The sequence below is a fragment of the Lampris incognitus genome, chromosome 8 (assembly GCF_029633865.1).
Source record: "Lampris incognitus isolate fLamInc1 chromosome 8, fLamInc1.hap2, whole genome shotgun sequence".
NCBI classification, from domain to species: Eukaryota; Metazoa; Chordata; class Actinopteri; order Lampriformes; family Lampridae; genus Lampris; species Lampris incognitus.
In genome coordinates this window covers 25,816,162-25,828,451 of record NC_079218.1, presented here as the reverse complement: position 1 = coordinate 25,828,451, position 12,290 = coordinate 25,816,162, and the positions used below count along the sequence as shown (strand labels likewise).

At 42.5% G+C, this 12,290-nt stretch overlaps 1 protein-coding gene across 1 annotated transcript in view; it reads right to left on the bottom strand.

Annotated features, from left to right (window-relative positions):
• Positions 1–2,126: 2,126 nt before the first annotated feature.
• Positions 2,127–12,290, bottom strand: part of LOC130116947 (kin of IRRE-like protein 3) — a 290,382-nt gene continuing 280,218 nt past the window's right edge. Inside the window, exons 12-16 of the mRNA XM_056285055.1 lie at positions 7,087–7,194; positions 6,605–6,673; positions 4,209–4,318; positions 3,685–3,771; positions 2,127–2,603 (exon numbers count right to left, since the gene is read on the bottom strand). Coding sequence (XP_056141030.1) covers positions 2,127–2,603; positions 3,685–3,771; positions 4,209–4,318; positions 6,605–6,673; positions 7,087–7,194 — 851 coding nt within the window. The remainder of the gene's footprint in view (positions 2,604–3,684; positions 3,772–4,208; positions 4,319–6,604; positions 6,674–7,086; positions 7,195–12,290) is intronic.

Here is a 12,290-nt window from a genome sequence, read left to right as displayed (position 1 = left end):
TGTCCTGGTCGCTGATCCGTGGAGGACTACAGACTACCACATGTCTCTTCCGATACATGTGGAGTCGCCAGCCACTTCTTTTCACCTTACAGTGAGGAGTTTCACCAGGGGGGCATAGCATGTGGGAGGATCACGCTATTCCCCCCTCCCCCACGAACAGGCGCTCCGACCGACCAGAGGAAGCGCTAGTGCAGCGACCAGGACACATACCCACATCCGGCTTCCCACCCACAGACACGGCCAATTGTGTCTGTAGGGATGCCTGACTAAGCCGGAGGCAACACAGGGATTTGAACTGGCAATCCCCGTGTTGGTAGGCAACGGGATAGACTGCCACACTACCCAGATGCCTAGTATAAACACAATGTTGGCACAAAATGTGTCTTTCTAGGAAGTGATGCATACTCACAACAGAAATAAGAAAAGAAAAAAAAAGGTAAGGCAAGATTGTAAAACATGACAGTGATGAGATTCAGTTTATTATGTAACAGTGCGAGTCAAATACATCTGTAAATGTTTGCTTAATGACACACATCAACCCATGCTAATCACTTTTTTTAAAGTAGTTTTCGAACATGAGTAGCAATGTAATGTACCCCTTTGTGCTTTCTTCACATTTTTCTCCCAAACACAAATCGTTCCCTTTATAGTTTGAGTTTCATATCGAGGTGTAATACTAGACATTCTTATTATGTGTTAATAGCCTTTTATGCTAGTTGTAGCATAATTTCATTGGTGGCTGCTCAAAGTGACGGCATATTGAAACGCTCCAGGCTCCCATTCCAGATAGGATTATCTAATCTGCCTATGTTGAACATAAATTGATTGTAGTCATAATATACATGTTACCGCTTCCTTTTTAATCATTGTCCTTTCTTTCTTTCTCCTTAGTTCTTTGGCTCAATTTACAACAGCAACCCAAGAAGAAGTTAGTTCTAGATTGAAAATGTCAGACAGAGGACAGAGAAAAAGTAACTTTATCTTGCTGCTTGTTGTTTGAAAGTCAAATCACAGTACACAAAATGCTGGGTTTACAGAGCTCTGGTGTAAACAGCGCAATATCAGCCAAGTATGGAAATGAGAAACCGCTCTGGAAGCAGGAAGTGCTTTCCAGAGATACAGTACACAAACAAGCTGCAAGTGTCTCACATTAAATGGGAAAAGTACAGATCTTAGTACCCTTACGCCAAATTTGTAAACATCATGAGGTCCTTTTTTTTAAATGGAAAATATTGTCTCAAGGAGCAGCAGGTCACCAAACAAAAGCACTTGAATGTCCATCTTGTGTGCGTGATGCACACAATCACATGACACATCCACCCCAAGCATTCATCGCTGATCTTTGAATTTATGATGAACTTTCATAAAGCGTACACCAAAAAGCGAATACCCCCCCCCCAAAAAAAACACCACTGAAAGAGAAAAATAACATACAGCACATTTCACAAAAGAGACCGTATTTTTTTTTTATCCAGCGAGCATTTGAAATTGCGTAGATGAGGTGGTAACATCTACACAAAATGACTGACATCTAAATGAGCTTGTTGCCGTATCGCCGACACATTTTTTTTATGCCCCAAGGTTTTAATAATTATCTCACAGATTTTCATGAAGAACAAAGAAATGCCAGCGCTAGTATATTACAATGCCCAATGTGCTTTGAAAGCCAGCAGGGCACACCAAATCCAAGAGTTTGTAATAGATGTAAAAAAAAAAAAATAGTGTGGTTATTAATTTTTTTTGTCTTTTAATTTTCACAGACATATCTTGGCTCCCAGAAGTGCATGTGTCAAGGCAGCCTTTCAGTTCAAACACAATGGGGGGACAGCAGCAAATGACAATTGTGCTGTTGATTTACATGAGTCGATATTGTCATGAATTTCCTTTTTTTTCTCGTATTTTTTTAATTTTCAAACTGGCACTCCTGGAAATGATGTTGCTTTTTGATTCCATTTGTCTCATTTGGCTGTACAACTCCAAACGTGGGCATCTACACACCATGTTATGTCCTTCTACCACAGTACCAACCAGATACACAAAAAACCCATCTCTGGAGGAGGTAAGAGGGTTTTCTTGAAATGTCCATTTTAGCCACTCTGTCCCAGCCAGGTGCCCATCACTAGCCATTAGACATGGGTCTGCATGCGTTTCTGCAGAGGCCTGGTCAGGTCTGAGTTCTGGGAGGAGGACTGGGAGTAGTGGGAGGAGGAAGAGGCCGAGGTCTTGCTGTCCTTGTCAAACTGCACATAGCCATCCTGCTTGCTGTAACTGCTGACGCTGCTGTCACACTGTGTGTCGATAAAAGAGCTGGAGTCGCTAAGCGAGCTCCGCTGAAACTCCCGTTCGCACAGCTCAATGGAGCTACTGCCCATGCCTAGGACAAAACGTTGGCTGTAGTCGTACAGGCGATTGGGGCCTGGTCCTAGCGTGTTATAGATGTTGGTGAAGGACATGCCAGTAGGTACCCGCTGCTTGCCCATAGTCATGGTTCCACTAGGTGGGCTTCGGACCACATCCGGAGTCTGACTTGTGGCCAGGGACATTGTTGGGGCGGTGTGGTGCTCATTGAACGTGTTCACACTGTAGTAACCATTTGTAGGGTCCTTTGATATGAGGAGAAGGCACAAATAAACATATAGTTATTAGTTACATACGTTCCAAAAATTGAACTTTACCTAACTTTCCTAACACAACACATGATTAACTTCTTTTACTTTTGCATCTAACTGAGTGAGCATCTTTTAACTTTGATACTCAGTAGACATGAAACTTTCTCATCTGTCTGTATGCTTGCTTACTTCCATGAAGGTCGAAACAAGACCAACTTTATTAGCTGGAAAATGGGATGATGAATTATCGGAAATTAATAAACAGTCTGTTTGTGCAACATGAAAAAGCAGATGATATACTTCTTTGGTGTGAGCCATCTGCCTGTGACTGAGAAATCCCATTTTGTTAATTAATGGCCCGCTTTATCCACATGTTGGCACAGCATATATTGCAAGATTGTTGACACGTTTTATTTTTCTGTCACATCAGTTGCAGAATTATGCAGCATCTTTCAACAATGTCCCTCATTACTGTTATTGATGCAAAATGTTATGTTCCATGCCTGCTGCAATACAAAATGGGGGAGTATGAGGTTTATCATGATATACTTAGCATGCTATTTTTCCTTCATAATTACTATTCTTTCCCCCCATCTATGGAGTATAAAATCAGAGCTTATGAGAACAGTCTTGAAGTTTTTCAAAGTGACCAAGTGATCCTCTGGTTCTCACAGCAAGATATGGATGTTTGCATTGGTTGAATTATCAGTAAAAACATATAAGCTTAATTGTGATTAATTATGCACATCAACTCATGCGAGCAGCAGGGAGGCAATAATATCTTTTAACATACATAAATATTGAGCTACAACAGCAGTTTTGTGTTTCCAAGAGCAGTCTGAGATCCTAAACATTCAATATGTACGTCTAAAATTTAACCTTGACACATTTTGGAAAAAAAGAAAGAAAAACCACCTCAGCCTTGCACCCTGACTGTGATTCTCAGCATGTGCCTTGTCAGCTTGGGAGACGGTCAGTTACAAGTTGACATGTCAAAATTTTTAAGGTTTTATCAAATATGAAAATATTTAGAAAAAAAACCCTTTTTCCCTTGACATCTTTCTTCTTTGCTCACCTTAATATGCTGGAATTCCTTCTCCTCCTCCTGAAGCACCTCCAGCTGTTTCAGGACAGGCTCCTGCTGGAACTCGCCACGATCAATCTGGATCACACAGTGAAATGTCAACCATGGTCTTCAATGAAATCAGTTTTAACTCTTAAATCGCTAATTGAACAAATGTAGAGTGGGGCACCCTGGTGGCTGAACTACTTAGAAGGCTATTATGGGCTCTGAGGCAAGCTCCAGTACATGGATTTAAATCTGGGTTAATGATTTTTGTTGCTTGTCATCATCCCGTCTTTCCTGTTTGTCTTCAGTAAAGCAATAGCTGTCAATATATAGAGCTGGATTTTGAAACAGTGGGTTGAACATAGAAAATGAGCACCGGTATGGTGTTTGACTACATCAGGAATGCATCAAGCAAAGTATAAAGTGTACAGTACTGTCAATGAGAAAAATTTGAAATGCTTTGGTTTCTCAGTCATGAGCGTGACTAGATGACGGCCAAAGTCAGCAACTGAGCATCAGACTGTGTTCACCATCATCTGTTTGATGGTCGTGTGCTCCTCGCTCTCCCGCGCTGCATTGTGATCCTTGTGAACAATCTCCACCCGGATGTCATTTTTTGTTGAGACCACTCCTTTGAGATCTAGAAAAAAGGGAAAGATGGCGATGATTGGCAACAGCTCATAGATGCATTGGCACCACATCACAACGTATTCCCCCCGTGACCGCAGTCATGGCAGCTTCAAAAGCCACAGATTCCTTCAGGTTTTACTGCTGCTAGGGGGAAGAGTAAACTTCAGGCAGACTTTACTTGCTTAGCTGTCTCTTGGAAAAGGGTAACCTTCGTGCTACTTAACTTTCTAACAGTCTCATCTTCTCAGCTAGATGTAGTGTAAATATTGAATGCCTGGTGATGAATTTCCTTCTTCACAGAGAAAACAATAGGTCTAAAAGCTAGCAAGGCTAAGTGAAATGTTCTTGCTTTTTTCATAAGCTATTTGCAGCACCTCATTGTTCCACTTTTAGCAAAGTATAATTCATGTTTACGTGTTAAATTCATTTAAAGCTCTCAATATGGCAGGCTTTTGTGATACAGAAAGTTTTTTTTTTATCTAAAAAGGTGCATTATTTAGTCAATTTGGAAATACTTTAAAATCTCTATGGCTACCAATCATTTGCTGATCAACTGGGAGACTGACTAAAGCCAACATGCAGATGTTAAGAAGTAAGAGAAAGTTAAATGAATCCTTTTATTCAATTATTTTTCTGCTAATACTTTGAAAAGGCACCAACTGTCTTGATTCTTTTTTTTTTGTCTCTCCCTTTTTCTTCCCAATTGCACTTGGCCAATTACCCCACTCTTCCGAGCCATCCTGGTCACTGCTCCACCCCCTCTGCTGATCCGGGGGGGGGGGGGGCTGCGGACTACCACAAGCCTCCTCCGATACATTTGGAGTCACCAGCCGTTTCTTTTCACCTGACAGTGAGGAGTTTTGCCAGGGGGATGTAGCACGTGGGAGGATCCCCAGTTCCCCCTCCCCCTTGAACAGGTGCCCCGACCGATCAGAGAAGGCGCTAGAGCAGCAACCAGGACAGCCAATTGTGTCTGTAGGGACACCCGACCAAGCCGGAGGTTTACACAGGGATTTGAACCGGTGATCGCTGTGTTGGTAGGCAACGGAATAGACTGCTCTGCTACTTGGATGCCCCCAACTGTCTTGATTCCTGACTGTAAGTTGCTGATTATTTGTTCTTCTTAGTACTGAATGCAGGCCTTCTTCATTCTTTGCTAAGTTTTCTCCTTCTACAACAACAGTACTAACACCATAAGACGCTAGCAATAATTTTTTTTTTAAAACTACATACCCCCCACTCATGGAAATGTCAATTTTTTTCCACTGCAAGTATTAATTCCATTTGAACTCCCATTATATATTTTAACCACGGAAGAAAGTTTAACAGCATACAACACTCCGTTCAATCCAAGCAGAAAGCAAACTGCTAATTAAATGGATGAAATAGAAAATTTCCCCATGAAACTCTTTGGTTATAGCCAAATCAAATTTAACCAAATATTGCAAACCCAAGCTTGCTTAAATAACTATAACACAGCAACATCATTCCATTAACACCTCATTCACACAGACACCGTACCACTTTGACTGTATTCAGTCAAATCAGTCCAGTGTTTTTATTTTTAAGAAACTGTAAATGAAAAAAGTCAAACTTGATGTTTGATTCTGCGATGTGTGAGGGCTTAAGCAAAAATAAATGATAATAAATCCATGGTTACTCATGCTTTGTAGGTACACAGAAGGTAATTTTGTTTCTCACACACAACAGATGACTAAGCCATCTTTGGATAGAGTTCCTAATTCGAAACGAGTCACGCTTAAGAGAAGAGAAGGATGTTGTGATTACTGCATTTTGAGATACAGACGAATGTGATAGTAATCTAAATATATCATGAAATGAATCACTCTTGTAGGCGACTATTGACACCAAATGACAATGAAACCTGATCTGTAGGTCCCTTAGGATATGGGTAATTTGCATTACTTATATGTAAATAAGTACCATCTTATCTAATTTTTTTATTCACATAGTGTGTGTTTTTGCATGTCATACAATATTTTAGTGGGTGTGCCGATCAGAAGGGAGAAGGTAGCACATTTGAGCTCATCCGCAAATGTGTAATGGTCAGGTGGTATTGTTCTGCCAGCATGAAATGTTACTGTGAGCGTTAGCTTGTGGTTTTCATATACTTTAATTTGAGATTAGGTGCTTGTGTCATAGCTTTTTCATAAAAAAGTCAGTAGGAGTTGTATCGCTGTTAAATCCCATATGCATCCATCATTTATGACTGTGCAAGTATTGGTGTCTCATACTTCAGTGAAAGAACCAACCAATGATATCTTGATGGTCTTACTTTCTGTTTTTGTATCTCTCTGCCGTGAAAGGGATACAGGCAAAGATGACATGACTAAATGAACATCCTCTGTAGAGAAATAACAAAAAAGACAGTTTAGTTAACATCTTACCGCAAGACAGAACCTGTTTCCTCTAATTTCCTCATTCAGTTGTGTGGCTAGCTTGCTCCAGGCCACAATCCATTGTTACATGTTGTATTGAATAGAACTAAGTGTTTCAGGCCAAGGCATATTTTAAAGGCTATATTGAACCTGATGAATGTATCTTATTTTTTTATAATGCAGGTTTGATTTTTGATACAATTTGCTGACAATTCTGCTTAGTACATTTGTGACTATACATACTGATTCTTCACTTTGATTAGAAAGATCAGAATCAATGAGACAACAAACTTTTTGCTATTGCAGTATTCTGCCATAAAAAACAAAAAAAACAAAACATTTTCACCAGAACAAATAGTTTAATTTAGTGTGAGCTTACTTCTCTGGAAGCGGGCACAGCAGAATGCGCCTAAAGTTCCCAAAAGGACAATAAGTGCAAGGAAGGCCCCCACAGTCACGCCAATGATGACAGCTAATCGCAGAGTTTCTGAGGAGATGCAACAGGGAGATTTTCAATTGCCTGTTTTGCTATTTGCTGCACACACACACAATTTATTATGCAGCGAGTGATTAATCTTTACAGACTATCAGCGATCACCATCAAAAAATATTCTTCTTTTTTTCCCCATGATACCATGAAAGAGGGTCTAGAATGAGTCTGGCTCAAAACCATTTACCCTTAAAAAGATTTGACAAGCTTGTCAGAAGATGTAATTCAAATGCTTTTTTTTAAAAAATAAAGCAAGTTATAGTATAATCCTCTTTGGTCAGGTTCAGATTTGAGAGTACTGGTGTGGTAGTGGGGTGTGGTTGAGCTTCAGCTGCAAACGGAGAGGGAGGGGGACATGGGGGAGCAGACGTGATAGCAAGGCTGACTGATGATCAGCCTTAGGTGTGTGAGACTAACAACCTGCTCTTTATATTTTGCAGTGAAGCTGGGTCCTGGACGGATACACTGACAAACACAGCCGACGAAGAAAAAGAAAAGAGATGAACATGAACAGAGAAAAGGGTGAGCACTGGCCCATGCACCATACCAGCTAGAGATGAAATGGTATGAAAATTTAATATCACGGTATTGTCAAAATGTGCTGGAAATTTTTCAACAAGAACTGACACACAACACTGAAATCATTTCACCAAGTCCTATATTGAAAACCCCAAATAAAATTAGCAGCACTATGCACTTGTTTGCAAACATTAAAATAATAGCATAGCCAATACATTATGTAAACCATATCAAAGGTGCATTAACACTAAAGATGGTGCCATGCGGCTGAGTGGTAACTTAACTTTGTACACATTGCAGATAAGAAATCAGCAACCAAAAAGAAATTTCTTCACATTCTATGCGAAAGTAATGAGATCTAGTCTTTTATAGATTTTGCAGCACTGGTTGTGCCTGAACAGAAGAGCTCGTAAGGGCAATTTTAGTTTCAAGCATCGCTGTTGGGAGGGTTTTCTGTTGTTCAGCCCAACTATGTGATTTAGCTTGCTAAAGAAGCACCTTTTTTCATGAAAAGTTTCCCAAAGGCAGGTTTAAATGAACACAACAAACCATACTTCAGACTTAGAAGGCTGAAAAATCTCTGCCAGAGCGCTATCACTGCCTTCCGCCATGTTTTCATTGATGCAAAACAAACCCATGTTGCATGCAGCGCCTGGCTCCAGTCGAGTTGATGGCGGTAATGCACCTCTAAGCTGGTTTGTGAACCGCCAATAAACACTAAATAACAATAAGAGAAGCCTAGCGTCTGGGAGACTGTTGATGCTGGACAGTATTTAGCATAGCGTGGTAATCGAATATGGTTTTAATGATAATGAAATTTGAAAAGGTAATACTAACCATCGTAAATTTTACCATAGTTTATCGTGAAACTGGTAACTGTTTCATCTCTAGTACGAGCAAAGCCTTTTGAGCTTATAAATAAAAACCCACTTTTATTATCACGAATCCATGTCCGTCCTTCATCTCTGAACCCTTCCGTGGCACGAGACTTAGCACAGTGGTGGCCAATACGGGTGCCCAAAGAGATGGAGCCACAAGAGACTCCACTGGGGCAAGCCCTCCGCCAAATCGCTGACCTCCAGGAGAGCCAGGCTTAAATGCAGCAACACCAAACCAAAGTCCTGCAGACGCTGGTGGCTCAGCAGGCAGAAGACCGGGCTCTCCTGAGGGAGCTGTTGTGTTCCCATTTGGCTGCCTGCGGGGCGGGGATCTGGCTGCTTCCTTGACTCATTGGCCCAAGGTCAACTTCCCCAAGATGATATCCACCGACGACCTTGAAGCTTTCCTTGACATCTTTGAAGGAATGGCATCGGCTTGCGGATGGCCGGAGGAGGAATGGGTTGTGCGCACGTGCTCCCCCTGCTTACTGGCGTAGCACAAGCCACCATGCACAGCCTACCAACGTCATCTCAGCGGGAATAACAAGTCATCAGACAAGCTGTCCTGGACTGGGTGGGGCTCATGCCAGATGGACATCGGTGCCAGTTCAGGATGCTCAGCCTGGAGGATGCCAGCAGCTCCTCAACATGGCGAGACAGTGGCTACAACCAGGTCTGTAGGACATCAACGACGTCATTCACCAAGTGGCAGTTGGAGCAATTCATTGCTTGCCTGCCTCCTGCGATGGCCAACTGGGTCCAGTGCCACCGTCCTGAGGACATGGCAGGGGACCACCTCGCTCTTCCTGCCCGGGACCGACATGGCAAGCCGGCAGGTAGCCCCATCCTGGCCCCAAGAAGACGAATACACACACCCGCACCCCACTCTGGAGGTGGGCCAGGTAGTTGGCCCGTCAGCTCCCTCACCCTGTCTAGATGGGACATACAGCATACCGATACATATGCAAGGGAGTATATATCACACTTTGGTGGACACAGGCTGCACGCAGATGGTGATCTGGCAAAGCCTGATTTGGCCTGTGTATTGGTAGAGATTCCCATTGGTGGAAATTTGGTGTGTACATGGAGATATTCACACGTATCCGGTGGTGGCGATTGAAACAAGATATCAGGGGAAAAAGCATAAAGTTCAGGCCACGGCTAGTTCTCACCTCTCATGGCCCCTTTTATTAGGCTTGGATTGGCCGGGGTTTGTGTAATTGTTTAGGGAGACAGCAGGGCCGCGAGACCGACAGTCAGAGTGGAGCACGGTACTAAGTGGTGACACAAGCTCATCTGAGTCAGCAAGGGGGAGTTAACCATGGCTCCGGTGGTCCACCCAGCGGAGGACTTCCCCATCAAGCAGACTCGGGATGACACATTGTGTGATGACCGCTGATGGTCAACAGGTGCAACCAAACACGGCGCTCACGGCAACATACTTTGTACTGATTAGAGACTGGTTATACCGAGTTTATCGCAACACTCAAACCAGGCAAGAAACAACACAATTGTTAGTATTGAAAGGCTGCCGGGAACTGATCTACTAGGCAGCCCATCATAAACTCATGGTAGGTCACCTTGGGTATGATAAAACACTCGACTGAATAATGGCTCGATTTTACTGGCCGGCCATTCATGGTAACATGCGGCAGTGGTGTGTGTCTTGCTGGGAAGGTCAATTGGTAAACCTACTGGCTACCCCAAAAGTGCCATTGCGGCCATTACCATTAATTGAGGCTCCGTTTGAGCGTATTGGTATGCACCTCATTGGGCCATAAGATTGGAGTGCATGGGGATATCGCTTGGAGTTCGTCATAGTGGATTCTGCGATGCACTATCCCAAATCTGCGCCATTGCGCAGGCACTGCTTCATGTAATCTCCCATGTCGGAATCCCGAAAGATTCTGATGGATCAGGGCATATTGTTTATGTCACGTACACTACGCGAACTATACGAATTATTGGGTGTAAAATCAATCCACACAAGTGTGCATCACCCCCATACAGACGGGCTCATGGAGATTTAATAAAATACTCAAAACCATGATTCTTAAGTTCGTGCACGAGGACAGCCGTAATTGGGATAAATAGTTGGATCCTGTTATTTGCAGTGTGGGAGGTGCCCCAGGCCTCCATTGGGTTTTCCCCCTTTGAGCAGCTACAGTGGCACTTGAAAGTTTGTGAAATCTTGATAATTTTCTATATTTCTGCATAAATATGACCTAAAACATCATCAGATTTTTCACGCAAGTCCTAAAAGTAGATAAAGAGAACCCAATTAAACAAATGAGACAAAAATATTGTACTTGAACATATATTTATTGAGGAAAATGATCCAATATTACATATCCGTGAGTGGCAAAAGTATGTGAACCTCTAGGATTAGCAGTTAATTTGAAGGTGAAATTAGAGTCAGGTGTGAGTGGGCACCCTGTTTTATTTAAAGAGCAGGGATCTATCAAATTCTGATCTTCACAACAAGTTTGTGGAAGTATATCATGGCAAGAAGAAAGGAGATTTCTGAGGACCTCAGAAAAAGTGTTGTTGATGCGCATCAGGCTGGAAAAGGTTACAAAACCATCGCTTAAGAGTTTGGACTCTGCCAATCCACAGTGAGACAGATTGTGTACAAATGGAGAAATGGGGTCACACCAGATACTGAAAGCAAAGGTTCAGATTCTTTTGCCACTCATAGATATGCAATATTGGATCATTTTCCTCAATAAATAAATGACCAAATATAATATTTTTGTCTCATTTGTTTAATTGGGTTCTCTTTATCTACTTTTAGGACTTGTGTGAAAATCTGATGATGTTTTAGGTCATATTTATGCTGAAATATAGAAAATTCTAAAGGGTTCACAAACTTTCAAGCACCACTGTATTTGGCAGAACACCGAGAGGTGTGTTGGACCTAATTAAAGAAAGCTGGGATAGCGGTCCAAGCGCCAGTAAAAATGAGGTACAGTACATCCTGGACCTGGGAGCAGGAGTCCATACACTTGATCGGTTATCACGGGAGAATTTGCTTCAGGCCCAGAAACATCAGCTGTGCCTGTGTAACAGAGGAGCATGACTGCATCAATTTGCACCGGGAGAGAAAGTCCTTGTATTGCTTCCAATGTCTAGCTCCAAATTAAGTGGCAAGGACCCTTTGTGATCACATGGCAAGTGGGGGATGTCAACTATGAGGTTGTGCGTAATGACAGGGGAGGTGCAACGCAGATTTACCACCTCAAGTTCCTAAAGGCATGGAGAGAGGCAGTCCCAGTTTCTCTGACCTTGGTGGTATCAGAGAGAGATGAGTTGGGACCAGTGGCACAAAAATCTGGCCATTGTGAAAACCATCTCTCAACCTGCCAGAAAGCTGAGGTTACCATGTTGCAACAGCATTTTGATGATGTGTTCTCCCCCCTGCAAGGACGCACAAACCTTATACGGCAACAATGTCAGTATGCGGTGCCACCGCATACTGACATCTCCGGGCGTGACCATGTGATCATGTCCCTATTGGCTACCCAAAAATAAAAATAAAACTGTTCAGGCAGAAGTCAAGGCCATGCTGGAAATGGGAGTAATAGAGGAGTCTAGCAGTGACTGGTGTAGCCCCCATTGTCCTTGTGCATACACTACCGTTCAAAAGTTTGGGATCACCCAAACAATTTTGTGTTTTCCATGAAAAGTCACACTTAT